The sequence below is a fragment of the Vigna unguiculata genome, chromosome 4, assembly GCF_037176805.1.
Source record: "Vigna unguiculata cultivar grain cowpea cultivar isolate G323 ecotype 2 chromosome 4, ASM3717680v1, whole genome shotgun sequence".
Taxonomy (NCBI): Eukaryota; Viridiplantae; Streptophyta; class Magnoliopsida; order Fabales; family Fabaceae; genus Vigna; species Vigna unguiculata.
In genome coordinates, this window is record NC_140795.1 from 2,629,809 (window position 1) to 2,657,120 (window position 27,312).

The 27,312-nt window shown below is 31.9% G+C and overlaps 4 protein-coding genes and 1 pseudogene across 8 annotated transcripts; 4 read left to right on the forward strand and 1 right to left on the reverse strand.

The window, feature by feature from the left end:
• The first annotated feature begins 418 nt into the window (after nucleotides 1–418).
• LOC114181140 (Protein phosphatase 2C family protein) lies at nucleotides 419–4,842 on the forward strand. The gene is made up of 10 exons (XM_028067498.2): nucleotides 419–784; nucleotides 1,295–1,403; nucleotides 2,422–2,458; nucleotides 2,596–2,640; nucleotides 2,943–2,995; nucleotides 3,168–3,320; nucleotides 3,817–3,900; nucleotides 4,015–4,104; nucleotides 4,200–4,247; nucleotides 4,503–4,842. The coding sequence occupies exons 1-10, from the start codon at nucleotides 543–545 to the stop codon at nucleotides 4,611–4,613; spliced, it is 972 nt and encodes a 323-aa protein (XP_027923299.2). The 5' UTR covers nucleotides 419–542; the 3' UTR covers nucleotides 4,614–4,842.
• Nucleotides 4,843–7,002: 2,160 nt separating this feature from the next.
• UMAMIT4 (nodulin MtN21 /EamA-like transporter family protein) lies at nucleotides 7,003–9,311 on the forward strand. The gene is made up of 7 exons (XM_028069440.2): nucleotides 7,003–7,190; nucleotides 7,496–7,558; nucleotides 7,652–7,768; nucleotides 7,853–8,096; nucleotides 8,304–8,462; nucleotides 8,576–8,727; nucleotides 8,829–9,311. The coding sequence occupies exons 1-7, from the start codon at nucleotides 7,003–7,005 to the stop codon at nucleotides 8,986–8,988; spliced, it is 1,083 nt and encodes a 360-aa protein (XP_027925241.2). The 3' UTR covers nucleotides 8,989–9,311.
• A 6,020-nt stretch (nucleotides 9,312–15,331) lies between these two features.
• LOC114182275 (protein DETOXIFICATION 16-like) lies at nucleotides 15,332–18,655 on the forward strand. Its single transcript, XM_028069106.2, has 8 exons — nucleotides 15,332–15,694; nucleotides 16,459–17,003; nucleotides 17,131–17,217; nucleotides 17,329–17,385; nucleotides 17,502–17,740; nucleotides 17,957–18,075; nucleotides 18,186–18,272; nucleotides 18,351–18,655. Exons 1-8 carry the CDS (start codon nucleotides 15,383–15,385, stop codon nucleotides 18,408–18,410), a joined length of 1,506 nt encoding a protein of 501 aa, XP_027924907.2. The 5' UTR covers nucleotides 15,332–15,382; the 3' UTR covers nucleotides 18,411–18,655.
• Nucleotides 18,656–19,306: 651 nt separating this feature from the next.
• On the reverse strand, nucleotides 19,307–21,435 carry LOC114182273 (uncharacterized; annotated as a pseudogene). Its single transcript, XR_014994650.1, has 2 exons — nucleotides 19,832–21,435; nucleotides 19,307–19,488 (listed from the first exon to the last, which is right to left on the reverse strand). The product of XR_014994650.1 is annotated as an uncharacterized LOC114182273 (transcript).
• Nucleotides 21,436–22,546: 1,111 nt separating this feature from the next.
• On the forward strand, nucleotides 22,547–26,127 carry LOC114182520 (protein DETOXIFICATION 16-like). 4 transcript variants are annotated; one of them, XM_028069403.2, is made up of 8 exons: nucleotides 22,549–22,938; nucleotides 23,178–23,722; nucleotides 24,131–24,217; nucleotides 24,320–24,376; nucleotides 24,656–24,894; nucleotides 25,063–25,181; nucleotides 25,284–25,370; nucleotides 25,894–26,127. In XM_028069403.2, the coding sequence occupies exons 1-8, from the start codon at nucleotides 22,744–22,746 to the stop codon at nucleotides 25,948–25,950; spliced, it is 1,386 nt and encodes a 461-aa protein (XP_027925204.2). In that variant the 5' UTR covers nucleotides 22,549–22,743; the 3' UTR covers nucleotides 25,951–26,127. The 4 variants fall into 4 exon arrangements, with proteins under 4 accessions (XP_027925203.2, XP_085528946.1, XP_027925204.2 ...); XM_028069402.2 differs by lacking the exon at nucleotides 25,894–26,127 and having other exon boundaries at nucleotides 22,547–22,938; nucleotides 25,284–25,468; XM_028069405.2 differs by lacking the exon at nucleotides 25,894–26,127 and having other exon boundaries at nucleotides 22,757–22,888; nucleotides 25,284–25,468.
• Nucleotides 26,128–27,312: the final 1,185 nt, after the last annotated feature.

Below are 27,312 nucleotides of genomic sequence, written 5' to 3' on the forward strand. Positions count from 1 at the left end.
TGTCATGTCCGAATGAACACACAAAAACAGATGTTAAAATAATATTTGATTGTCCATTTAAGTTTAATAAAAATCTCATAAATGTGAAACAGATTTTCATTTATTTCACTTCTCAGTAAAATTTAATAATAATAATAATAAAGTTTCTGTAAAACTAGGTGAAAAAAATAATAGTAGAAACACTTATTTTCTCTTAAAAAAAAAATAGCTAACCCAAAAATTTGAGTTTAATAATTCACATATAATAGTTGAACAAGTTTTACCTCTTAATCTTTATATTTTAAATTTTTTATGTATATTTATACTCTCTAGTAGTTTATAATATAGATTTATAAATAGTATTCAAAAAATGAAAAGATAAATTTTATGCCACTAAATAAATAATTTTGGAATAAAACTAAAATGCAATTAACTAGTTTCTTCAAAAGAGTTGTTATTGATTAACAGCAGTAGTGGCCAATAGAAATGAGACTACTTGATTTCTAGGGTTAGAAGACCTTCCCCACTGGTTGTTGCATTGTTGCAAAACACAGAGGAAGAAAATGAGCGAAAGCTCACACGCCCAGAAGCGTGAATCTGCCGATTCACAGGGCGAGAAGGATGGTGTTGCATCCAAGAAGCCAAAGATTGAGTCTTGTGCAAAGGGTTCGGATGATAATGGTGTAAAGGAGCCATCTTTCCTCATCGAAGCAGATGCCGCCGAAGACAAGGGCTCGAGGCTCACCATGGAGGATGCATGGGTCGTGCTTCTCGATGCAAGTTTAGATTATCCTGGGAAATTGAGGTTTTTTTTTTTTTTTCCTTTTGTTTAATCTGATTTATTGTTATTTTTATTATGGCTAAAGTTTGACAAATTCCATAAAGTATATTTTCAAAAACCAGTTTCTTCATTTTTGAGAAAAAAAATGACTATGTTTTGATTCTTCTAAATGTAGGGATTTCTTTTAGTTTGGAATCTCTTAACAATGTATGGATATATCTAGTACACGGTCACGTTATATACATTATCAAATTCTTGTTTTGTTTATGTTGATTCTTTCTTGGGTAGTTTGAGTGAGAGGGTATGTCAATGAGAATTGTGCATGATAAAGCAATCATTTAAAGATAAATACATCAAAATGATAGTTGAAGACCACCAAGTCCTTGTGAAAGTTAGTTTTATTGTTATATGAGTTTTTCATTGGTTGTGACTGTGTTGATGGAAGAATTGCTATTCATGTAGCACTTGTGTTGTGTGTGCTTGTGGACTTATTATGTACTGATTCCTTGGTAACTCTGGCTGCTTGGTTTTCAGATGTGCACATTTTGCAATTTATGATGGACATGGAGGGCGGTTAGCTGCAGAATATGCTCAAAAGCATTTGCATAGGAATGTTCTTTCTGCAGGATTACCACGTGAGTTGGTGTGTTTACTTGGTCTAATTTTGTGTATACTTTATCAAATAGGCTCTTAAGACTGTGGCAAACTAAAAAATCTATTGAAATTTATTGCTTGGTTTTGGTTTTTCTATGTTCAGCCATTCTAACAGAGTTGTATTGTTTGGAAACGGAGATGTATTTATCTTTTGGTTGGTTGAGGCACCAAGAAATAAACACAAATGTTAATAATTTAGAACATGTTATCAATCTCAGATAGTGGTGTGAGGTGGCTGACCCCAGAAATGCTATAATTTTAAGATGTGGTCTGATGACTGTTAGTATTGAATTTTTACATATAGATTGGACAATTTATTCCAAATATGTGTAAGTACTTCAAAAACTAGAAAAATACTTAGCATTACCATATTACTAATTAATACAAAACATCTTTAATAATAAATGAAAAGCTGGGGTTGGCATTGCACAAGGAAAAGAACAGAGGAGTCAGATGATTTGGAGTTTAGAACGGGTTCAAAGTAGAAAAAAGAATGGAATGTGAGTATGGCTGGAAATAATGTCAGAGGTGAGTGGGTGTTAGTTGAACAGTGGGGGGGTGTTACTGTATATCAAAGGGTGGGAAACTTTGAATTAGGGATTTATGAAATTACAACAAAGGGAGAAGTCTCATCTTTTCCCTCCTAATGAGACTGTTTTGAGGGCAAATGGGTTTTTGAAAATAGCCTCATTCAAGTGGCTGGGCCTCATTCAATACTACACTACTATAGTTTACTATTAATAACTTTGATTGAGAATTAGTCTTTTCCTTTGAGAAAAAAGGATATGTAGGATATTGTAAGTCTTGAATCTTGTCTGTTTGGAAAATAATTTAAAGTCCCCTAAGTTGATTGATGCATGAGTCTCAATTAAACTAATAAGGAATTCTTGTGTCCTCTAGAGATATTTGTTTAAAAATGTAAACAATTTTTGTTTCTTATCTACTTTTATCTATCTCATTATTTTAAGTATTTTCCTTGTTTTCTTTCCTTTCTGTGTATATTTCAGTATGATGCAAAGGCAACTAAACGATCTATTCTGAATGGTAAGCTTTTCAATTTTGGTGCCCCTATTGCTTCCCTCTTTTTGTTAGTTGCCTTGTTAAATATTCATGGAAATTTTCTATTTCTAGTTTTATTTTTCCACAGTAAGTTGTCATTTGGTATTTTTACTCTGATTTAGGTTTCCTTAAAACTGACGAGTCTCTTCTTCAAGAAAGTGCTGAAGGTAAAGTTTCTGATTCAATTCTTTAAAATTTTGTTCACATTCTGTTATATAAATGCTAAATCTAGTGTAAGCTTAGTTTATATAAGTGGATTAATCTTGTTTTTAATTCAATTTCAAAGTTTACTTGTTTCAAAAACCCATCTAATTTCCCTTTATGTGCTTTGGCAACAATGTACCACAATGCAAGGTTATTTGCACTCTTTATTGTGATTTTGGCATTGCTGTTATCAATTCCTGTACTAATAATGATGGGATATTCCGAAGTGATTCATATCTTGCTGATTCTTAGTCACTGTTTCCAGGAGGATGGCAGGATGGGGCTACAGCCGTATGTGTTTGGGTATTGGGACAAAAAGTAAGTTTCCTGTTATTTATTTTACATTTACCATACTGGTTGTTTATACTGCTTCTTTCTGATGCTTACTGTAGATAGACATCACAGGCAGTATAGTTATGGATTTTTTTTTGAGCAATCTTGCAACAAAATTGCAAAAAGTTATATGTTTTTACATTTTGATATTTGTTAGGTTGCGGTTGCTCATATAGGAGATGCCAAGGCAGTATTAGCTCGGTCAACTGATGGATCTCAAAATCCAGATGGTGTCCAGGCACTGAAGGCCATTGTTCTGACTAGAGAACACAAACCTATCTTCCCACTGGAGCGTACACGCATTCAGAAGGCATGAAATTCCTCAATGATGATTTATTATATCACCAGAGTTATTTGATACTTAGTATGAAGTTAGCAAATAAGACCCTGACTCCTGTCATACATCGAAGTTGCCATCATTACCACTTCTTTTGATGGAGCTTTCAACTGCACATTTCCTAACATACTTCTTCACTCACTATTGAGTTGAGCGAAAGTGGATCTATAGAGATTAAATTAAACGCACTTGATTATCACAATCTTGTTTTTCTTTTCCCTAAAACTCTTTCAAGATGGACAAGAAGCTGCATTTATTTATTCAAAATTAACTAATCCATCACAACTTAAATTACTCAGAATATACAAGGACCAGTTCTAACTAGTACGGTTCCCCTTTTTGAAGTATCAGTAGAGATTGAAGCATTCACTCTTTGCGTTTCATTTTAATTTAGAATCAGTGAGGGGAGAGTGGACTTTTCTTTTCAGATATTTGATTCATTTTCTTGTATGATATTTTCTACTTACAGTCAGGGGGGTTCGTGAGTCCAGATGGACGATTATTAGGGCGTCTTGAAGTTTCTAGAGCTTTTGGAGATCGCCAGTTTAAAAAGGTTTGCCTCATATTCAAAGATAGTCATTATTTTTGTTAGTTCTCTATAGATAACTTCTTTATAGCATCAAGTAGACCAGGAAAGAATTGGCCCAAAAATGAATTGTGTTTGCAGGTAGGACTTGTTGCAAGCCCGGATGTCTATACTTTTGAAGTTACAGATACTGAGCATTTCATCATTCTTGGCTGTGATGGCTTGTGGGGGGTATGTGTCTTTGTTTCCCCTAGACTTTCCTTTACTCATTTTGCTGGGTTAGAAGTTGCTATTCTGAGATGAATATGGCACATTGTTTGTGTCAGGTATTTGGTCCCAGCGATGCTGTTGATTTTGTTCAGAAATTATTGAATGTAAGTGCTTGTTATATCTTTTCCTATGTTGCAACTTGAAAAGAGGTGTACAATTGTGAATGAAATCTGAACAGAAAAAAGGAGAAATATCTCCATTCGAGGGTGTTCTCTTTTACTAAGTGCGAGCCCTTTTTAGTTTTACAATCAAGCGACCTGCATAATTCTCAAATAGGCTCATTTCATTTTCTTTTTATGTTCTTTCATTTATTGAGGATTCTGTCTTATGTTAGAAAAAATTGAATTGAACCTTTGTAGGAGGGGCTACCTGTTGCCACCGTGTGCCGTCGTCTTGTAAGGGAGGCTGTCCGTGAGCGTCGCTGTAAAGATAACTGCACTGCCATTATTATTGTATTTAAGCACAAATAACCCATGGCACGATCTCCATGTGTTGTACCAGCTGCTATGGATTTTGTTTTCAGATTCTGCTTTCAAAAGGAATGTAAAATATGTGAATTTCTTCCCACTGCAAACAAATGGTGGCACTAAATGCATACCAACTAGTTTATCACACTTGAAACAGGTTGTTGTTATTGTAATACAAGTTGAAGTGTAGTGAAGGTCAATTTGCTGCAAAAGCATCTTTGATTTCAGTTCATTACTTCTACAGCTCTGCTACCCTCGTGCATGATAATGATAGTGTGGGATAATAAAGGTAAACATAGTCCTTAGAATCAAGTTCTTATTTGAATAATAAGTGATACTAGTTAAGAACTCAATGTCATCTTTTCATGATAGAGACAGAAAAGTAATGCATGCCAATTCCCCTTGAAATTATTGTTTATTTTCATTAAACTGAGTAGGACATAAACATTAATTTGATCACAAATTGAATAAGTTGTGTTTTGGACACAACATGTGCCATATGCTTTTGCTAATTGAAATTTGATACTGATAAGTTATGTCAGTCGCTCAGTTTTTGTTCAAGTTAGTTACACTGTCTAATTAAAACGACAAGTTCGTTAACATACGAGTAATTGCTGCGCAGTTTCCAATTTGAAAAATAAAAATTTAAAATTTAATGGAACTGCTTGACTCTACCAACCCTTATCACCATTTGTGCAAAAGAACACTAGAATTGAATGCTGAAAAGATGGTCTTGCTTTCTACGAAGGAGTAGTTTAATGCAACAGAATGAAAAACAACGAGGCTACATTTGAGTAGGACAAGACTCGTGGAAGGTGAATTGGTTTGAAAGGATTGACAATTTGGCATTTGGCAGAGACATAATGCAATAATATATTAAAGTATGCAATCACAACAAATTACGAACTTTGCTACCAACGAACAACATATTAATTAGTGATTTTATAATTTCAGTGAAGAAATCTTGTTGCCTCACCTATACGGCGTAGCAGATACATGATGTATCATCCTCAATCCCGAATATTCTCTCATTTCTTCAATTACATGTTTCTTCTATTTTTCTTTTTTCTTTTCTGATTGACACTTGTATGAACCAGTCTCTACCTTAGGTTCATGAATAAGTACATGCAGTCAATAATGTTCCTCCGATGATCTAGTTGCTGCAATGATTAAGATATTATTTTTTATTCAACTGAGTACCTACCAACCACCGAAGAACCTGTGAGAAAGCTCACTGAAAGTTCTCATAAAGAAAAAGAAAGGGTGGAGTACCTCGTAAGGATTGAACCCACACATTTTCTATCATGTTTCACATCACTGAATTATCTCAAGGTTAGCTATGATAATCGTCTTAGAACGTAGTTTCATTCTTTAAAGAACCGTATTTCGTTTAACAACTTAATGAATATATCAATTCATAGAAAAAAATGATTCTGCTATGAAGAAGACCAAAAGAAAAACTTTCAGTTGCAATTTATGCCAATCTTCAAGGCAATATAGAAAGTTTAATCATAAAATATGCCTAGTTATAAACAGTAGCACATGCATTGTGGATTCATATTCTCATTATCCTACTCACTCAAATGCATTCAAAAGAATCATTGAGTCTGGAGCAGCCAATCATCATCATTATTATGGCTGATATCTGGATTTTATATATATAAGATAATAAAACCCCTGTTGGATTAGATTTATTGCAAATGCTAAAAGAAAGGTCATTCTATTCATTTGGTCTTATAGTCTCTTTATTTTAAACAAATTGTAAGTTTTAGTTCCTAACATGCATAATTAAGTTTTAGTCACCGAGACTAAACATCAGTCAACAATTTCTAACAGTATAAATCTGCTTCAAAAATTATTTTACAGTTATAAATTGTTACAGAAAAATTGTATTGTGATTAAATTGTACAATTTTCTTGAAAAGGAACTAAAACTTGAAATGAGAATAACTAAAGGAACCAAAGGGATAGTTTAAACTAAAAAGATACGCAATTATTAATCTCTACAAAGATAGAGAGTTGGGACAATGGTCTGATAAACATAGTATGAAAAAAAGGATGGTGGGAACATGTTCATACAAATGATAGAGGTTGGTTAGTCTCAAGCTACCCAAGTAACGTGATGCACCTTGACTCTGTCTCCCTAAATTATTAAATTCAAAGTCAACGAGCAAAATATATTGTATTATATACAAGATTTTGTAGTGCATGAATAACTCAGAGGATATGTTAAACGTTTACATATCACAGTAGTTGCTATTCGATACATCAAACACCATGATGAGTAACTAACTACTGATGTTAACAATAGCAAGTTGTATAATTTTATATTCCTATCAACTTTTTCCCTCTATATAAGCACCCTTCACTCTCACAGCCTCTCATAAACAACAATGGCTAGTGTTGTGACAGAGAAAGTGAAGCTTCTTGTGGCATTACTTACCCTTCAGCTCTGCTTTGCAGGATATCACATTGTGTCTAGACTTGCACTAAATATTGGAGTCAGCCAAGTTGTTTACCCCGTTTATCGAAATTTGATTGCTTTGCTTTTGCTAAGCCCATTTGCTTATGTGTTAGAGAAGTGAGTTTTCAGATGAAGTTTGTTTTCACTTTTCACCTTTCCTATCAAAATCCTTCTGTTATTTTACTTCATTTTCCTTAGAGCTATATATATATATTTGGAGTTTAATTTCTATGCAGTGTCATTGTAAAAACTTTTGTTTCGTTAATCAATTAGAAATCATGTTATGTATGACTTTCAAGATAGTTAATGTAAAAGTTAATCAAGTTATTCTAATTGATTGACATGTACAAACTTTTACACTGTCATTGCATATACTATTTACTCAAATTTTAACATGGAGCAATGTGAATCTTTATAATCAGGAATCAAAGACCACCCCTCACTTTATCTTTACTGGTTCAGTTCTTCCTACTTGCATTGCTGGGGTAAGAATGTATCCAAGTTGCAGATTTCCATACTCAAATATCCTTCTTATGAGTTGTAATATTTTCTTCTTTTCATACACATTGACAATGAAGGATCACAGCAAACCAAGGGTTTTACTTGTTGGGATTATACTATGCTTCTCCAACTTTTGCTTCTGCATTGCAAAACTCAGTTCCTGCAATCACTTTTGTCTTGGCTTTGGCTTTAAGGTAATCAAGTCTCCTTGTAACATTCTTTATTATTTTATGCTGTGATCTTGGCATAACTTGATGAATTCATTTTATTTGTACCAGGCTTGAGGAAGTCAACATCACAAGGAGAGATGGGTTGGCAAAAGTTCTTGGAACTATTGCCAGTGTGGGGGGTGCCACAGTAATTACTCTTTACAAAGGTCCTCCTCTTCTTCACCTGCAGATGGACCTAACACAAGGAGGAACTTTAGAAGTAGATCAATCAACAAAAACTCAAAATTGGACTTGGGGCTGCATATACTTGCTTGGACATTGTCTGTCATGGGCTGGTTGGATAGTTTTTCAGGTCTTGTCAATACTAATGACATAAGCAAAATATATAAACTGAAATTTCAGAATTCAGATAACCAATATGTTGATTCTTACTTAAGATAAACGTATCCATACAAATATATTGTAGTTTATTGTGATCAGACATATGTTCATGAAATTTACTCAGTTTCCTCAGTATCATTTTGTGACCTGAATGGTGAAAGCAAAAAACTTGGTGCAGGCTCCTGTGGTGAAGAAGTATCCAGCAAAACTAACCCTCACTTCGTTTACATGCTTCTTTGGATTGATCCAATTCTTGATCATAGCAGCCTTTGCAGAAGATGACTGGGAGAATTGGAAGATACAGTCACTGGAAGAGCTTTTTATCATCCTATATGCTGTAATGTTCATCACTTCAATTCTCAAACATTCTTAAATATGATTTATATGACATAAATAATGGAAATTTTGAAGTTAACTCACTTCACTATTCCATGATGGTGGTAATTGCAGGGAATTATAGCATCTGGTGTTGTCATATCTCTCCAAACATGGTGCATTCAAAAGGGTGGTCCTGTGTTTGTTGCTGTGTTCCAGCCTGTGCAAACTATTCTAGTTGCTGTCATGGCAGCTCTAATTCTTGGTGATCAGTTATACTCAGGAGGGTACGTGCTAAATCTGTTGATCATTACTGGAAAAAGTCCCTATTAATGAAATGACTGAAGTACACAATTTCATAAATGAGTTGTTTAATTCTTTTTTACAGGCTTATTGGTGCAGTTCTCATTGTGCTTGGTCTATACTTAGTCCTATGGGGCAAAACCAACGAAAAAAAAGTGACCGAGTCATCATCACTAACAAACCCCTTGCTTAAGGCAGAGGAAGAGAATAAAGAAATTGATGCAGCTTCCAAAGACATACCATGACTGGTCCATCTGTTGACAAGAACAGAATGTGTAGTCCTGGTTTTAAGAATTTGAATAACTACTGATATATGGTCCTAGTTAGTAGCATTTCAAGTGTGAAACTTTGGATGTAGCAGTTAAAGTAATGGTGCTCAAGGCTAAGTTTGATTAAGGAATACGCCTTCTGGTGCATTTCTTTTCATCTGAGAAGCCAATTCATTGACATTTGATTACAGGGTCAAATGTAGTTATCCCATCATATTTGTCATGTCAAAGATACAAGCTAGACTCTTTGAGCTCTATGTTACACTGACTATACATGAATACTATGAATATTGACTATCTTTCACTTTTCAGTCTTCATATATTAAAAGGAATCTTGAGAAATTGTGTCCATTTTTTCTTGCGTGGCTATTAAAAATCATTTCTCCATATTAAATCACAACACTTATGGATAACTGGACTTGGTGGAATTTATGTGCTATAGTTCTCAAGTTCAGTATTCTTGCATATATAAAGTTCACATATCAGTGGAGATATTTTATTACTGCCAACATTGGAATGATAATTATTACGTGTAATGTTCTTTCAAATGTAAATAAATTAGCATGATACTATTTCTATGCTGAAAATTGAGGAAAAGGTGGTCAGATAAGAAAACATTGAAGGACTAGGATCATATTGTAAATCACTTTTATGGCATGTTTTCTATTGATAATGAATAAGGTAGAGAATGATAACTGTATGGTAGATACCTTTTTGGACAATTAGTCAGACTGACATGCAAGACTAACTAATACATCCTTGGCCGATTCCCTAGACGAACTGGCAAGACCGACCAGCACATCGTTGGGCCGATTCCCTAGACCGACCAGCATACCATTGGACTGATTTCCTAGACTGACTAGCAAGACCGACTAGGACACCCATGAACCGATCTCCCAGACCGACTAACAAGACCAACCAGTACACCTTTAGGTCCATTCCCAGACCAATTAGCAAGATCGACCGGTACATCCTTGGAATGATCTCCTAGACCGGCTAGCCAGACCAACCAATTGCAGAATAAATGTCATACTAACACTTAGCCAATAATAATTACGAATCAACCAACTAATGTTGATTAAGGTATGATTGAACCGTAATTAAACAAACAAAAAGGTAAAAACCTATAACAACTACTATAATATATATTAGTATTAGATTAAAATTTTCAAATATCTAAATATATTGTGGATTGATCATATATAATTCTCTATATCACTCACACTTATTATGCCGAGTGCTAATATCTTTTTCATACATAATATATTTGAATTCAAATCTTTTTCTTTTTTCAGATAGGTTTTTGAGCACTTAGGTTTTTGAGCACTTTTGTGCAGTTCTAAAAGCTCCAATTCATATCCTCGATTTAGGTAATACATTTCAAGAATTTATAATTTCGAGAAATTAAGAATGATTTATTTGTCCTGGGTGTATCATTTCAAATTTTGATAAGCTTTTCAAGAAAATAACAAATAACTATTCCTAACATAATTAATTTAATATTGTAATAACATACTCATTTAACTCATTTTCCTAAAGAAATTATTATAATAACTTAATCTTATATAAGATACTCTTTAACTCAGTTAGACCCCAACCAAGACATTAAGATAGACAAGTTGCAACAAAATATTGTTCCTGACTTTTATTATGTTACTTGTTCGGCGTTCTTCTTGACAGGGTCGATGTGGGACTCTCATTGGTTGTAAAAATATTGCACATTTTTTCTTTATAAATGGCTGTAAAAACTGCACTGCGATGAATTTCAGACGTTTTTCACAGTTACACAAAAACTTGAGATTATTAACACATACATAGCTTTAAATCAATGCTTGCAAACTTCTTGCAGCATTTGTGTCTTAATCAGAAATAAACATTTCTGATTTTTTTTTCCTCAGTATCATGTATGACACTGCTTAATCTTGCAGATATCAGTCCCAATGAAATGCCAGAAATAGAATAATGAATCCTGTATTGACCAACTCTGATTCATCTAGAAAAAAATATCCTATCAGAATCTTAATTCTTTAAGTGAGCAAGTGTTGATCTTGGAGAGTGTTTCATCTTGTATCTCTCAAAGTTAGCCACCACTATTGAATGGAGAATTTCAGAAGACCCAAAACATGAAATGTCAACATAAACTACCATATAATATAATAAAATAAGATGCGAAACAAGTAGCTGCCAAATGGAAAAAAAGCAATACTTGTTGTCCAAGTATAGCTATAAACATTATCAAAATGATAAGTCAAATCCAAATTATTTTTAAATAGAACTAAACTTAAAAATATCGATTAAATATATTTTTGTCTCTTAATTTTAAGTAAAAATTGAAACTAGTTTTATTTTAAAATTTTGGACCAATTTAATTTTTTATCTTTATAAATATATAAATATAGTCTTTTTTAACTAAATTTTGTTACGTTGATTTGACGTTTTAAATTTATTTATAAGATAACATTAAAACATAAATGTGTCAAATGGGCTAAACAACTCAAATTTTATCATAAAATGCGACGTCAAAAAAATTAACAAAATTTTAGTTAAAAAGTTAAATTCAAACATTTCTAAAATTAAAAGAGTAAACTGAATCAAAATTTTAAAGAACTAATTTTAAATTTCACTAAAAATAATAAACAAAAAAGTTAAACCCTACAAATTTCATTAAACTATTTTATATAAATAGTAATAAAATAATAATTTTGAAGTACTCATTTGTAAAGTATAATTTAAGTGAAATATATATTTTTTATTCTAGAGGATAATCATAAATGGTAATGAAAATGATACATCATATTAAAAAGAAGAGTTCAATTTGATTGAGTTTTAGTTTGACATATTTTAATCATAAATGGTAATGAAAATGATACATCATATTAAGAATGTAGCTATCCGCTATCCTTTGAAGTGTCGTGTCCCAAGTGTCTACGTTGTTTGACAAACCATAATGAACAGTTTTTTTCAGTCTAAATTAACATACTAATGAGTTTCTACTTTAATAACTTCTAATTTATTTTATATATAAAACAATAGGAAACTACATCTTTTAATTGTGAAACTTGTTATAAAATGTATTGTGGAATTTTGCTTTGTCTTGCAGCATCCAAGTGTCAAACAGAAAACATTAAACAAACAAAATTAGAAAAAAGTGCAAAATGAAAGAAAGAGACAGATAAAAAAAGAAATGAAAGGAGACCTAACACAATGAAATTATTTAACCCATTAAATGATTTATGGAAGACAATAAAATTTAACATTTATATTATTTCAACTCATTAAGATAATAAATTTGTAAATATTTATCTTTATATTATACGGTGTTTAACATTTTTTATCGTTGTTGAATATAGGACTTAAATTTATATTAGAATTCTTAAAAAGAAAAAAAAGTAATGATATATCCAAAATTATTTCATACCTATATAACTTAAAATTTTATAAATTTACAATTTATCATCAAACATTTATTCCGTTAAAAAATATTTGTAAAGTTATTTTTCATTGATTGTTAATGGAAATTGAGTTGTCAAATGTAATTTTCTTTATATTTTTCATACAAAAGTTTTGTTTTATGGAAGTCTTGGGTTTGGAGTTGTCTTTTCTCTATTTTATTATTCAACAACTAGTCTCCTTGTTTTTATGATGATGTGTTTCCATTGCAAATTAAAAAGTTAACTATTTAAAAACGGAAACATCAAATTTTGATTCTTATGTAGATAAATAAAAGAGAGTTAAGAAATGACTCCCATAACATACCATAAGTGCTACAAATTTCATTATAAACTTTATTAAAATAGATTTGATTCTGTAATTAGAAAATGAACTTAAACTTATTTCATTTTGATGAAACCGTGAAAATTATCCCAAAATAATTTATAAGATAAAAATTGTCAGCATGAATAGACTTTTTTGTATTTCAGAGTTCTTTTGAATTCAAAATTATAAAAATGGGTCAACTGAATTTTTTTTTTGTAAAACAGAAACAAGTCAAGGTGGGTGGAAGACAATATTACAGGTGAAGTCGTCTTTCTTCCTACCAATTTTTTTTTTCTTTCAAAAAATAAAATCGTTATCTTAAAAACCGATTTCTATTAAATAAAAAAGTAAAATGTTCACGTCCAATACGACTTCACTTTTTACTTTTTACGTAGGTTGAAGAATGAACTCATTTTTACAATTTTGAGTTCAAAAGATCTTGAAATAAAAAAAGACCATCAATATTATCTTATTTCTTATTAACATAAGATTCCCAAGAGAGTAATTTAAAAAAAAAAATCTTATTTACACTGTTTTTTTTATCTTTAATTTAGCCTATTATTTTTCTTTATGGGAAGCAAGAGCTGTGTTTCCCACACCACGTGGTTGTCGGTGTACAAATTTTCTTCTTCTGCTACTAAAATTCTGCGGCAGAGCCACCTTTATAAATCATAATCATGACTCATCGTGTTTAAATATTTAATATATAATAATAAGAAAAAGAATAATGTCCCAATTAAACAGGTTGAAAGTTATTTTTACCTGGTTAAAGTAAAAAAGGACAGATCTAATGTTTTAATAGTACAACACTATTTTTAGTGTTTTAATAGTAACGAATCTAGTTCATTACCTGTGTGTTAACAGTGTATAGAAATGAACACAGGTTAAGTTTTAATTGTGTTTTTAGTTTTGAAATTAAAATTTATAAATATATAAAACACATATATTTTGATTTTTAAATTTAAAAACTAAACATATCTAATATTTCTAATTTAATTATGTTAAATACTTTTTATGTATTAAATGTGTTTGATATTTGTATTTAAGTTGTTTAAATTAATTAAATTTAAATAACTATATCTATAAATATATTAACATTTTGAACATAAAACAGTACGTGAACATTCATAACTAAAAATCTATTCAACCATAAATTATAATAATGCAATAATTCTGATGTTTTATATGATAAGAGATAAATAAATAATTTATTAATATTAATGAAAATTGTTTATATAAGGCTTAAATACCTTTTTCGTCCTCATTTTCGTAGTGTTTATTGCGGATTGTCCTCATTTTTATCAAATGTTTAAAATGGTCTTCATTTTCGTAATGTTTGTTGCGGATGGTCCTCATTTTTACCAAATGTTTAAAATGGTCCTTATTTTCGCAATTCGTGTTTAATTTAGTCATTTTCTGTGACGCTGTTTAAATCAGTAACGGGGCACTGTACAAGTGACATTGTTTGTATTACATTGTACTGGGGTGTATTACGTGTACGGTACAAGTGTAGTAATTAGATATTTGGGGATAAATAGGTGAACTAGAATTTTGAAAATGAATTGTTGGGTAGTTGGTCAGTTGCTGCAATCTTCTTGCTCCATTCTCAGTTTGTGTTGTTGCAATTTTCTTCTTCCTGCAATCCCATGTCATGGTCCAATCTTCTTCCTTTACCTTTGGTTGTAATCGTTGGAGACAACAGTGTTGTAGCAATTCGTACAATGTTGGTGGTTCAACAAGAAATGGGGGGATTAACCCCAATTTGTAACTGTGGAGAGAATATCACAACATTCCAACCACAAACAAACCCTAAAATAGAATTACGAAAACCCTAACCCCAACTGATGAAGAAATCGCTTGTACTCGTCAATTCCTAATTGTAGCACGACCTAATTGGAAAATTTTTTCCCCAAATTGAAGAGCTAATGTTAATAATCCACCTGTATAGTACATGTAATATACCCCAATACAATTACAAACAGTACCACCTGTACAGACAGTACTCCGTTACTGATTTAAACGGCGTCACGACTAAATTAAACACGAATTGCGAAAATGAGGACCATTTTAAACATTTGGTAAAATGAGGACCATCCGCAACAAATACTACAAAAATGAGGACCATTTTAAACATTTGGTAAAAATGAGGACCATCTGTAACAAACACTACGAGAATGAGGATGAAAAAGGTATTTAAGCCTTTATATAATTAATATTTTAGGAAATTACTTAATATCAACTTTGATCATATTTTATCACTTATTTATCCTTATTCTCCTCAAATTTTACCCTTTCTTTTTTATGATTCTATCATTAAAAAATTTCAATTTCTATACATCGCATCACTCAATAATTCCTGCAACAAAATGAAATGTGTGATATGAAAAACTTGGATCATAAAGTTTTCGAATTGGTAACATTTATAGGGAAAAATATAGAACCAAATATTCAACTACAGTATCATAAATTTAAATTTAATCTTTGAAATAGTGTTGTTTGTAAAGTGAAAAAAAAAAAAAACCCTGCAAGGTGCTGCCTTTATAATCTATTTATACATGCAATATATGCAGTACCCAACACTTGTCTCTGTGTGTTGAGTAGAAAGAGAAGAGAAATGGAGAGAGAAGATCAAAGCCAAAGTGCATATCTTCAGTCTCCATTGATTCAGCACTCACATTCATCAGGGCAGGGTGAGGAACAGGTATTGAACGAAAAGCAAAGCTGTTGGAGGAGAACTGAAAGAAGTGATGTTGTTGAAGAAATGAAAAAACAGTTATGGCTTGCAGGGCCTTTGATAACTGTGACCCTTTTGAATTTTGGCCTTAATCTTATATCTGTTATGTTTGTGGGGCATCTTGGTGAGTTGGCTCTCTCTGGTGCTTCCATGGCTACTTCTTTTGCCTCTGTCACAGGTTTCAGTTTGTTGGTATGTTACTTCTGTTTTCCTTCATAGCATGTAGTTTTCCGATGATTCCACAAGTTTAAACTGATGGATCAGAACAACCTTATCTGGTTTTATAGTACATATCTTGAGAAAAACTTGGGAAGTTTTGCTAGGGTTGGAAATGGCAGGGAAAGTCAACATTATTAGTTTAAAATAATTGATCATTATTTATTACCTGTTGACTTCTGTGATGGAGAGTGAATGTTGATAATTGAGAATTGAAAGTAGAGTTCTGAGAGCTAGTTCCTCACTTTCTGCAAATCATATATTACTGCAAGTTGGTGTCAACAACTCAACTAGCTGTCTAGAAGTATAACTGAACATATACTTTTACTTTACCATATATCATTACTCACAAATTAACATGATCTTCTTTACTTTTCCATGTTTATGAGAAATTTATCCAAATAAAATGTTAGATTTCATTCCAAAGAGGATCAAATTCCAGACCACTTGATTTCAGAGGCTTTGATACTGTGCCATGAATTAACAATTCCAGAGTTTAAGCTGTTAGGGGAAGACAAATGTTCCATTCTTCCATAGTTTTATATATTGTACTCTGTTGCTTGAAAATAGGACTTGATATGGCTGAAAAATTCAACATTATTTGTCCAAAACAATTGAGCTGATCATTTAAGCAGAAAAAAATATTAGTGATTGGTCTGTGGTTTACATTGCAAACATATCTTGTCCAGGATAACACATTATGATTTTTCTTTTCTTTGTTTGGTTTTTGGTTGAAATAGCAAGGAATGGCGAGTGCCTTGGACACTTTTTGTGGCCAGTCATATGGAGCAAAGCAGTACCACATGTTAGGCATACACATGCAGAGAGCCATGTTGATTCTCATGACTGTCAGCATCCCACTTGCAGTTATTTGGGCAAACACAAGATCCATTCTGATTTTCTTTGGCCAGGATCCTGAAATAGCTGCAGCAGCTGGGAGCTATGCTACGTTTATGCTTCCAACAGTTTTTGCCTATGGCCTTCTGCAATGCCTCAACAGATTCTTGCAAACACAGAATATTGTATATCCAATGATGTGCAGCTCCGGAATTACCACAGTACTGCATGTACTTACATGTTGGATCCTGGTGTTCAAATCAGGACTAGGAAGCAAAGGAGCTGCTCTAGCAAATGGCATATCTTATTGGTTGAATGTTACTATGCTGATACTCTATATCAAGTTTTCTCCTTCTTGTGCAAAAACTTGGAAAGGCTTCTCCAAAGAGGCATTGCATAACATTCCCACATTTTTTAGGCTTGCCATTCCTTCAGCTGTTATGGTTTGGTAATTGCATTCTCTTAATACTTTAATAACATCTCTTACAATAAACTCTTTTAACCTTGTACTTTCAATTCTTCTTAAGATCCTACTGCCGGTTTTCAAAAATTTTAACCATGATCATGATGAGCAGCTTGGAAATGTGGTCATTTGAATTGATGGTTCTCCTTTCTGGTCTTCTTCCAAATCCAAAGTTGGAAACATCAGTTCTTTCCATCTGGTTGGTTTCATACTTGAGATGCTTTTCGCATTTGTTACATATGTTTGATTATTTCCATAAGTATTACACGACACTTCACCTTAAGTCACACACTTGGATTTGTTTTGCTAGCTTGAACAGTTCTGCAACTGTTTGGATGATTCCCTTTGGACTCAGTGGAGCAGTGAGGTTGGTACTTATGAAATTCACTGAAGCATGCATCTGTCAGACATTCTGTTCACTTCTCAATTTGCTTTCTTGAAAAAACTTTTCTTTCTTTATCAATTCTTGTATGGTTCTTGCAGCATTCGTGTCTCAAATGAACTTGGAGCTGGTCGTCCATGGATTGCACGCTTAGCAGTTCGTGTTGTCTTAGCAATAGCCATTGTTCAGGGCCTCTTAATAGGAACAGTGATGATACTTGTAAGAAACGTCTGGGGCTATGCATATAGCAATGAAGTAGAAGTGGTCAAATACGTAGCAATTATGTTCCCAATTCTGGCAGCATCCAACTTTCTGGATGGACTCCAATGTGTTCTTTCAGGTTTTTCTTTCACCATTACTATTATTTGTCTGAAGTTATGACTCAAAAACACTGGTATAGGCTGATTGCTTAAATTTGTAAGACAGAGACTTAAACAGGATTGGTTCATTTTGTAGTCAATCTTCTGTAGAACTCACATTTTACTTATTGCACATCAATCAAGAATGAACTAGATGATGTATAATCATCTTTCTTCGCTTTGTCAACATAATTTAGGCACTGCTAGAGGATGTGGCTGGCAGAAAATTGGTGCATTTGTGAATCTGGGATCATACTATTTAGTTGGAATTCCATCAGCTATTGTGTTAGCTTTTGTATTGCATATTGGTGGGAAGGTAAACAAAAGTTCATCCCTCTCTACCATAACCTTGATGTTAATGAGTGATGATCAATTTTACATTGCAATTACCTGATATTGGTTTTTCATGCTAATTTCTTCATGTAGGGGCTCTGGTTGGGAATCATATGTGCACTAATTGTTCAAGTCTGTTCTTTAATGATCATTACTATTCGTACTGATTGGGAGCAACAGGTGAAACTTTTCATTTCTTGTTTCTCATTTTCTTTTGTCCTTTCATTCCTGACATGCCTCTATTTTTAACTCATACAGGCAAAGAAAGCAACAGATAGAGTCTATAATTCAGTAACACCAGAAAGCTTAGTCTCATGAAGGTGCAATATATTTGCAATTGCACATTCTGAGTTAAATTCTAGTGAGTGAAATTAAAGCAATATAAGTTTTGTTATCCTTCTTTGGCAGAAAAACTTTAGGGACAATTATATTATGTATGGTTGAAAGATAATAGATGATGCAGTTGAAGATTAGACGTAAATAATGTGGTTTTTCTGTGTACTGGTGTTAGGGATGTTTTGATGTTAATCAGAGAAATCATTTTCTAAGGTTTTTATTTACCACTTAAAGATTTTGTTATCATTTTTCAATATTTCATAAAAAAGTACTTTAATTGCCATTGATCAAAACCAAACAAATTATTTTTTTTCTGTTGCTTGTTGTTTCTCAATAAAGTTTTTTCTTCTACTCAAAGTCAACTCATTGTTTCCCTTAAGAAAGTTTTAGTACCTATGATTTCTCCTCGTCCTCTAGATGTTCTTTTTAACCAAAATCTCTGTTCTATCATTGTCTCTTGATGTGCCTCAAATCTATTTATTTGTTTTTACTTCCAGTTTTATAAATCTAGTAGGGAATCTATTGAGATAAGAATTTTTCTCAATAAGTTAAATCAGCTAAAGGAGATCTACATATAGGTAATTGTATGTTCAAAAAGTTGTTATAATTAATATTAATGGAGATAAACAAAAAGATAATTGAGTAATTACATTTTTTTAGTTAATAACTGATTTTTAAAAAAACTGCATTATCATTACATCAACCAATAAGGTGGTATCTTTTGCATGAGAGATGTCATTCAAAGTTTGCACCCAACCTAAATGAATTCTTCTGCTACCAATTCTGTTCTGAAAGAATATTGTGTAACCATAAAAGATTTTGTAGTCATTCAACATTTCAAATGCGATTTCTTAATTTGACTAAGGATAGAGTCTTTATAAGAATTAAAAACCAAGTATAGACACTTGCAAGGATTTAAAATAAAATTACACAAAGACATCAACATTTAAGTATTTTCCACTTCATATTTGATACACAAATTCAAATTTTGTACAAGGATAACGAAGAAGCAACTTCAGCAGCTATGCATTATATTTCAGCACGGGATTTGACCATCAAACTGGTAAGAAAAAAAAAAAAAAGAAAGCCATCAGCATTTTGCACAGAGTTCGAGTTCACATTTTTGGTCTTTGAAAGACAATGAAATCATTGATATCAACCCTTCTACTAATAATTTTAAAAGTTCTACAATAAAAATGTAATTTTAAAAGACACACAAGTGTTATAACAACCAAAATGCAGAGAAAAAAAAAATCTCTTCACATCCAATATGGAAAACATCAGTGGCAGAGAAGCCACTACATAACCCAAATCCTTCTATCAAACAGATAAAATATATACAAATCCTTAATGCACACTCTACAGCAACGAAAATATAATTTGACAAGAAAAAATGATAATACCTTTTATCATTTTAACAAGCCTCTAGCTATCATTTCTCGTAGAAATTTCTCTGCCTTTTCGTTCTCACCATTTTCAAAAAGACTTAGGATGACTATTTCAAAAGTTATGGCACCAGGCATGCAACCGTTGTCTTCCATTTTGGACCACAAGATCAATACCTTATCGAGCAAACCCTTTTTGCACAGACAATTGATCATGATATTATAAGTGCAGAAGTCCAATTGGTAGTCTTTAATCAAAAGAATTTGAAAAACCTTTCGTGCATTCTTGAGTAGTCCATCTTTACACATTCCATCAATAAGTACTTTGTAAGTATATTTGCTCGATTGAATATCCTTCTCTATCATTTTCATGAATAATTCATTTGTCTTATCTGGATGGATCTGGCATAAAGCCTGTAACAAGGAATTGAAAGTGATTATGTCTGCTTGTTGACCACTCTCATGCATCTCTTCAATAAAATCCCAAACATAAGAGATTCTCCCAGATTTACATAAACCATCAATAAGAGAATTGTAAGTCACTATATTAGGAACCACATTTCTCCAATACATTTTTTTAAAGAGATTGATGGCCTCATCCATCATCTTACTCTTACACAATCCATTAATCATAATATTATAGCTGTAGACATCAGGAGTTACTTCCATTTGGGTCATAACATCGAACACATGTTCCATACCATTCACCTCTTTAATTAAGCAATACCCATCCATTAAAGAGTTGAAGGTAATGATATTCGGTTTGACACAAGCTCTTATGATCACAGCTAACACAATTTCTGCTTCTTTCACCCTTCCTTCTTTACATAACCCATCAATCAGTGTAGTATAGGTATAAATATCTGGTCTGATATTATTTGATATAATTTCATTTACAAAACCAATTGTTTCTTGTAACTTACCGACAATAAAAGAGCCATGAAGTAGGACATTGTAGGTTACTATATCAGGAGAAATTCCCTTGTCAACCATTTCGGAATACAAATCATATGCCTTATTTGCAAGTTCATCTTTAAGCAGAGAGTCAATAATTGTGTTGTACATTACCACATTGGGTCTGGTTGATCTACCTTCAATTATTCTAAGTAACTTTATGGCAGCTTTGGTTTCTCCTATTTTGCACAATCCATTCACCAAAGTTCCATAAGTAATCTGATCGAGCAAAAATCCAAATCCTTGTGTTTTCACTTTGTCATGAAAAATGAGTGCTTGCTTGACCTCACCCTTAAGACAGAGACCTCTCATGAGCGTAGTTAAAAAGGAAAATAGCAGTAGTATAGTGCTTCATTCTCACAGGGAATCCCAACATCTTAGTAAATTCGATGATGGGAGGAACAGTACGCATATGAAGCATTTTATTGAAGTGAGAAACAGCGTCGTAAACATTATCATGGTCATGTAATGAAGTCTGAGAGTGAGAATGGAAGAAAGAGAGAGAAGAAGGGTTGGGAAGAAAAGGGGGAAACTTGAGAATGGGATAAGAAAGACGAAACCCTAACCTTGTTCTTGACAAAGACATTGTTAGGTTCACTGAGAATATGCGGCCTCCTCCTCCAACAAGTCCCCGAGTAATTTAGCTCCTTCAGATATGTTACATTTGTCTTTGCACAGTCTAAAAATGAATTTTATAATTATAAAATCTGGAAATACATTTTATATTACAAATTTGAAAATGTATTTTTATGTTATATTATAAATTATTGTAATAATTTTTACAATTTTACATATTAATATGTATATTTTTTAATTTAAATTTTAATTATTATTTAAGATATTTAAACTTCAATTAACTTCAGTGGAGCAAATTTCAATAATTATCGCTAAAAGAATAAGATATGTTAATTTTTATATATATTAAAAAATAAAATATTTATTAAAAGACTTAATATGATGTTAATCCCTTACGAGAAATTGAATTTTGTTCCTATTTTATTCTAAAATTTGAATAATTTTTATTCTTAGACTTTAACGTAATCATCGTAACTAAACTACATTAAAAATTTGCTGAAGTGTAACCAGCATTATTTATTTGTATGTTCACGTGTTGTCACATCAAATAAGGAGCAATCTTTATAATCTTTATAATAGTGAAACACAAGTTGTAGATTATGTAGCAACCACAATGTCTATTTTTGTTATATATCTGCAGCTTCCTTACCTGGAAGTTCACATCATTGCATAGTTTACCAACTTGTTGCAGAATGAACTATGAAATAAGATCATATATGCATGCTAATTATAATTACCGGCTCCGATATCACTAAAAATTAATTAATGCATGATCCGTTAGCGGTCCGACAACAGATAAATTAAAATGTTCAAAAAATTTCGTTAGAATAAATTCTTTTTAAACAATGATTCTAATATTATGTTTGAAGTAGACTTTAAATCTAATTTAACTTCACAAAATCAATTTTTAATGGGAGATTTGCATCTCAATTATATATTATAAAATTATCTTATTTTTAGTCAAAATAGACGGGATATTTCCAAAAGAGATACTTTAGAGAATGATATACTTAGTTTAGTTTGAGTTTAGTAAGGATGAAAAACAAGTACAGTTAAATCAATGATCACAATTTGAAAAAAAATTCTTTTAAAAGCACTAGGAACCAGTAATTAGATATTAATGTTATCAAACTTGGAGTCATCATCTTCTGCATCACTATTATTCAAACAGTTTTTGTTTATAAACTACAAAAAACTGTCTAAAGTCAATGCACTCTGTTTCCTCAAAACACTACTTTCACAAAAAAAATAGTTCCACTTTGTCTATCTTTTATCCTTTCAAGTTGACCACGATCATATAATAATGGAAGGTCTTTTTCCTCGTTAAGAGCTCCTCCACCATTTGTGTATAAGTTTTCAAGATCTTTATTGGTGTCTGTGAGAGAGTTCATCAAGAGGGCATGGCCACATGGAAGGAGACTGTAGAAGAAGCAAAGAAGCAACTGTGGCTGGCAGGTCCAATGGTGTTTGTGTGTGTGTTTCAGTACAGTTTGCTGATGATCTCTCTCATGTTTGTTGGTCATTTGGATGAAGTTCTTCTAGCAGGTGCTTCCTTGGCTGCTTCATTTGTAAATGTCACTGGTTTCAGTGTCTTGGTATGTTCACATCATTTGGTTTTAATTGTTAATTTCAACATGCATAACTTTGACCTCTTAGACCAAACGGAAAATGTTGTTGATTCTTCTCAATGAGTGTTGTTGCGACAGATCTGTGTAGCCTTTGTGCGGACCAGGAACACAGATTAAGAAAGGATAACATGGTTATTTTCTCGTATTTCATCGTATTTTTCAAATGTTGTTTCTCTATCTGTTGCTTATGTTGATTGGTGATTCAGATAGGCATGTCAAGTGCACTGGACACATTTTGTGGTCAATCATATGGGGCAAAACAGTATGATATGGTTGGCATACACATGCAGAGAGGCATAGTGGTTACCATGGTTGCTACTATACCAATGTACATAATTTGGGCATATTTGAGGCCTATTCTGGTTGTTCTGCATCAAGATAAAAGAATTGCAGCACATGCTGAACTATATGCCAGATACTTGATTCCAAGCCTTTCAGCCAATGCTCTTCTTCGGTGCTTTGTTAAATTCCTACAAACACAGAACATTGTCCTTCCTATGGTGCTAGCTTCTGGATTCACCACCTTGACTCATGTCCTTCTCTCTTGGCTTTTCATTCTGAAACTTAGGCTTGGCATCAAAGGAGCTGCCATTGCATTTTGCATTTCAAATTGGCTTAACACAGTGCTACTAGCACTTTACATCAGACTCTCCTCTTCCTGCAAAACCACTTGGACTGGCTTCTCAAGGAAATCCTTGCATGATATTCCTCAATTTCTCAGACTTGCCTTTCCCTCAACACTCATGGTCTGGTATGATATCCCTCAAAACTTAACTTCCATATATGTATAGCAACTTGTAATTCTTCACCATCGTCAAACATATGTTAAGTTTATTTGACGTTTCAAACGCGTTTCTCAAATATCATTGAAATGTGTCAAACGGTGTAAACAACTCAAATGATATCATGAAACATGTTTGAAACGTCAAATAAACTTAACAAAATTTGGTTAAAAAGATTAAATCCACACATTTATAAAGTTGGACGATTAAATTAGATAAAAGTTTTGAAGAGGGACTAATTCCAATTTTCGCTGAAAGTTAAGGAACCAAAAACATATTTAACTCTCAAATATCTATTCCTTATGACTCATAATATATGAGTAACCAATGTTCATAACAAGTTCTAATTGCTTGTCTGTGGTACTACCTTGTTACAGCCTAGAGACATGGACTTTTGAACTGATGGTGCTCTTATCTGGTGCTCTTACTAATCCAACATTGCAAACTTCAGTACTTTCTATATGGTTAGTTGCTGAGTTAAGAGTTTAGGGATGTGCTATTGTATTGATAGTTTGAATGCACCATTGTCGTCAATGATTAATTGTACTTTTCTCAATTATCCCCAGTTTTCAAACAGCAGGGCTCTTTTGGATGATACCCTTTGGAGTTGGTGCAGCTGCAAGGTTAGTCTTTCATGCTTAATTAAAAAAATGTATAATGAAGATGATTCATGATCAGAAGATGTGCCTGCTATCACTAAAATGTATCTTGTTGAAAGTCTCACTTCGACTAGAGATAGAGCAATTTTATAGTATATAAGTGAGGTATAAACCTCACCTTACAAACCAATTTTGTAAGGTTCAGTTAAACTTAAAATCCACTTCTAACATGATATCTTTCGATTGTTTTTTAATATATTTTTGGTTTAACCTGCCTCATTCCATTTTATCTCCATTCAACAGTACAAGGATCTCTAATGAACTAGGAGCTGGCTGTCCAAAATCTGCATTTTTAGCAGTTAAAGTCACCTTATTAGTGTCCTTCATCATTGGTGCCTTAGAATTTACTCTCCTTATACTGACAAGGAACTTTTGGGGTCGAATTTTTAGCAATGTACCTGAAGTAGTCACATATGTGGAATCCATGACACCAATTCTTGCAAGCTGTGTCTTCGTAGATTCAATTCAAACAGCATTCTCAGGTATTCAATGAAAAACACTCCATGGATTTTGAGAAACATTATTTCCCATACAAAATAAATAGATAAAAGAGACAATTCTGAAGTTTATCAATGGCCTAAAAACAGAGGCATTAGCATCATCAACGTGAACTTGGCCATGGCTAATTCTTTAGGTTGTGAAATTAAAAGGTATAGCCAGAGGATGTGGCTGGCAGAAGCTGGGTGCATTTGTGAATCTTGGATCATATTATGTTGTTGGAGTTCCCTTTTCCATCATTTTAGCTTTTGTCCTCCACATGAAGGGAGTGGTAAGTAAGATTTAACCCATCTTTTACCATGTTTTTTAATATTAAAACTTGTTCAATTCGACCTAACCTAATGCTTTCAAATATTGTTTTAAAAACCAAAAGGGGCTATTGTTAGGGATTGTACTTGCACTCAGCATACAAGTGCTGTGTTTCCTTGCAGTCACCTTACGCACCAATTGGGAGAAAGAAGTAAAGTTTTCTTGTCTTCTATACTCAGTTTTGTCTTCAATTTTATTAAACAAAACAATGATATTTGGATAACGGAATGGCAACATGTGCCTTGTCTGTGTGACCCGTCCTAAACAAATCGGACCGGTCTGCATTGTCATCTTTAATTTTGATAATTTATTTTTATAATTTAAGATGATATTTTTTAAATGATTTTAAAATTTAAAAAAATACAAAAATAAAATATAAAAAATAATTTAAAATATATTGTATATCAAGTTATGACAGAAAATTGTCAAAATTTAATAGTTAAACGGTATTTTTCAAATATATATTATAAGAATTCAATGTTTATGCAGTAACAGTGTAACAGTCATGCAATTATGTATCTGTTGATATGATTTTTCGAACAAATATTATAAAAAAAATCAATAACTTCAGCACGAATAGTTTTTTGTAATTAAATGACAATGAAAAATTATTTTATATAGACAAGGAATAACTCTTTTTATCTGATAGTGTAATATCTTGATTTTTTTTTCAGGCAAATAAGGCTGCTATAAGAGTAAAAGGTAAAGGGGACCAAGCTGAAACACATTAACTTTTAAGTCACCAAAATGGAACTTAAACGGTTGAAGAGAAGTTTTGCTTTGGTATGAAACATTACCAAAAGAATTTTTTGAGACACATTTTTGTTTGTGTTGTTATTGATATGTTGGGTTAAGTGGAAAAGAAAATTTCCCTAAATAATAAGAGACAGTGTTTACATGTTCAATAACATTTATTAATTAATAAAAACAACCTCCATATTAAACAAAATTTTATATGGCATGCCATTACATAGATCTCTCACTTTTAGATACAAAATTTGTCTGATTATTGTTATTATTAAGATATCAGTATGGTTCCTATATTTTAACTTCTATTTTTTATTTTTTGATATGATTTAGTGTAGATAATTTTTAAAAAATAAATAATAAAAAAAATATAAGTCATAACATAATTTTTTTTATTATCATATTAATAAAATGACTTTAACAAATAAGACAGCCCTAGATTTTGAATCTATCACCACTTTGAGTCCCCACCCACACTCAACACACATAACACACGTAGCACAACAATGTGGTCACAAAGGTTGTCTTTTTCAATGGTTTTATCTTGTCTTGCATGTGATGGTTTCCCTTTTCAAGATCATGATCTCCAATCATATAAATCACTCTGTTTGATAAAGTGGTCCCACCAAAATCCATAGTAAAATTTCAATATATTTTTAAAATTAAAAGTAACCTTAATTTTATAATGGATTTTTGCCATTTAGGCATTTTCTATTTCATACACGTGCTTTCATGATAAGTTTTCTGGATTTTTTTATTTTCATAAATAATTATAGAATGTTCTTCTCACTTCAATGGTCACTTCTAAAAATGTATATAGTGTTATTCAACTGTCAATTTGAATGCGAGAAAAATAAAATAAAAATCTTCAAATTGGAAACTTGCACGAGGCGATAGAGTTGAGTTCAAAGTAACAATAATAATAATAATAATAATAATAATTATTATTATTATTATTTATATAAATGTTTAACGAAATTATTTTGATAAATTTATTCGTAAATACTATATTCACTTATTGAAAATCAAGCTTACGTATAACTTCTTGTTATAAAAAAGTTTATATACATATATATATATATATATATAATAAATTTTTTATATTTAAGAAAAAAAATACATAAATATTTTTATTTTGTAACTCATTATTATTATTATTATTATTATAAGTGCAATTTATCATCACAATTATATAAAAATATTTAATTTATTATAATAAAATAATTTAATGTTATTATGAATCTTGTTTATTACCACCGAAAAATTAAAGTTAAAAATATGAACAATTTATACTACATTTCAAATTTTACTAGTTTAATACTTGCTTCATGCATTTTCATTCAAAT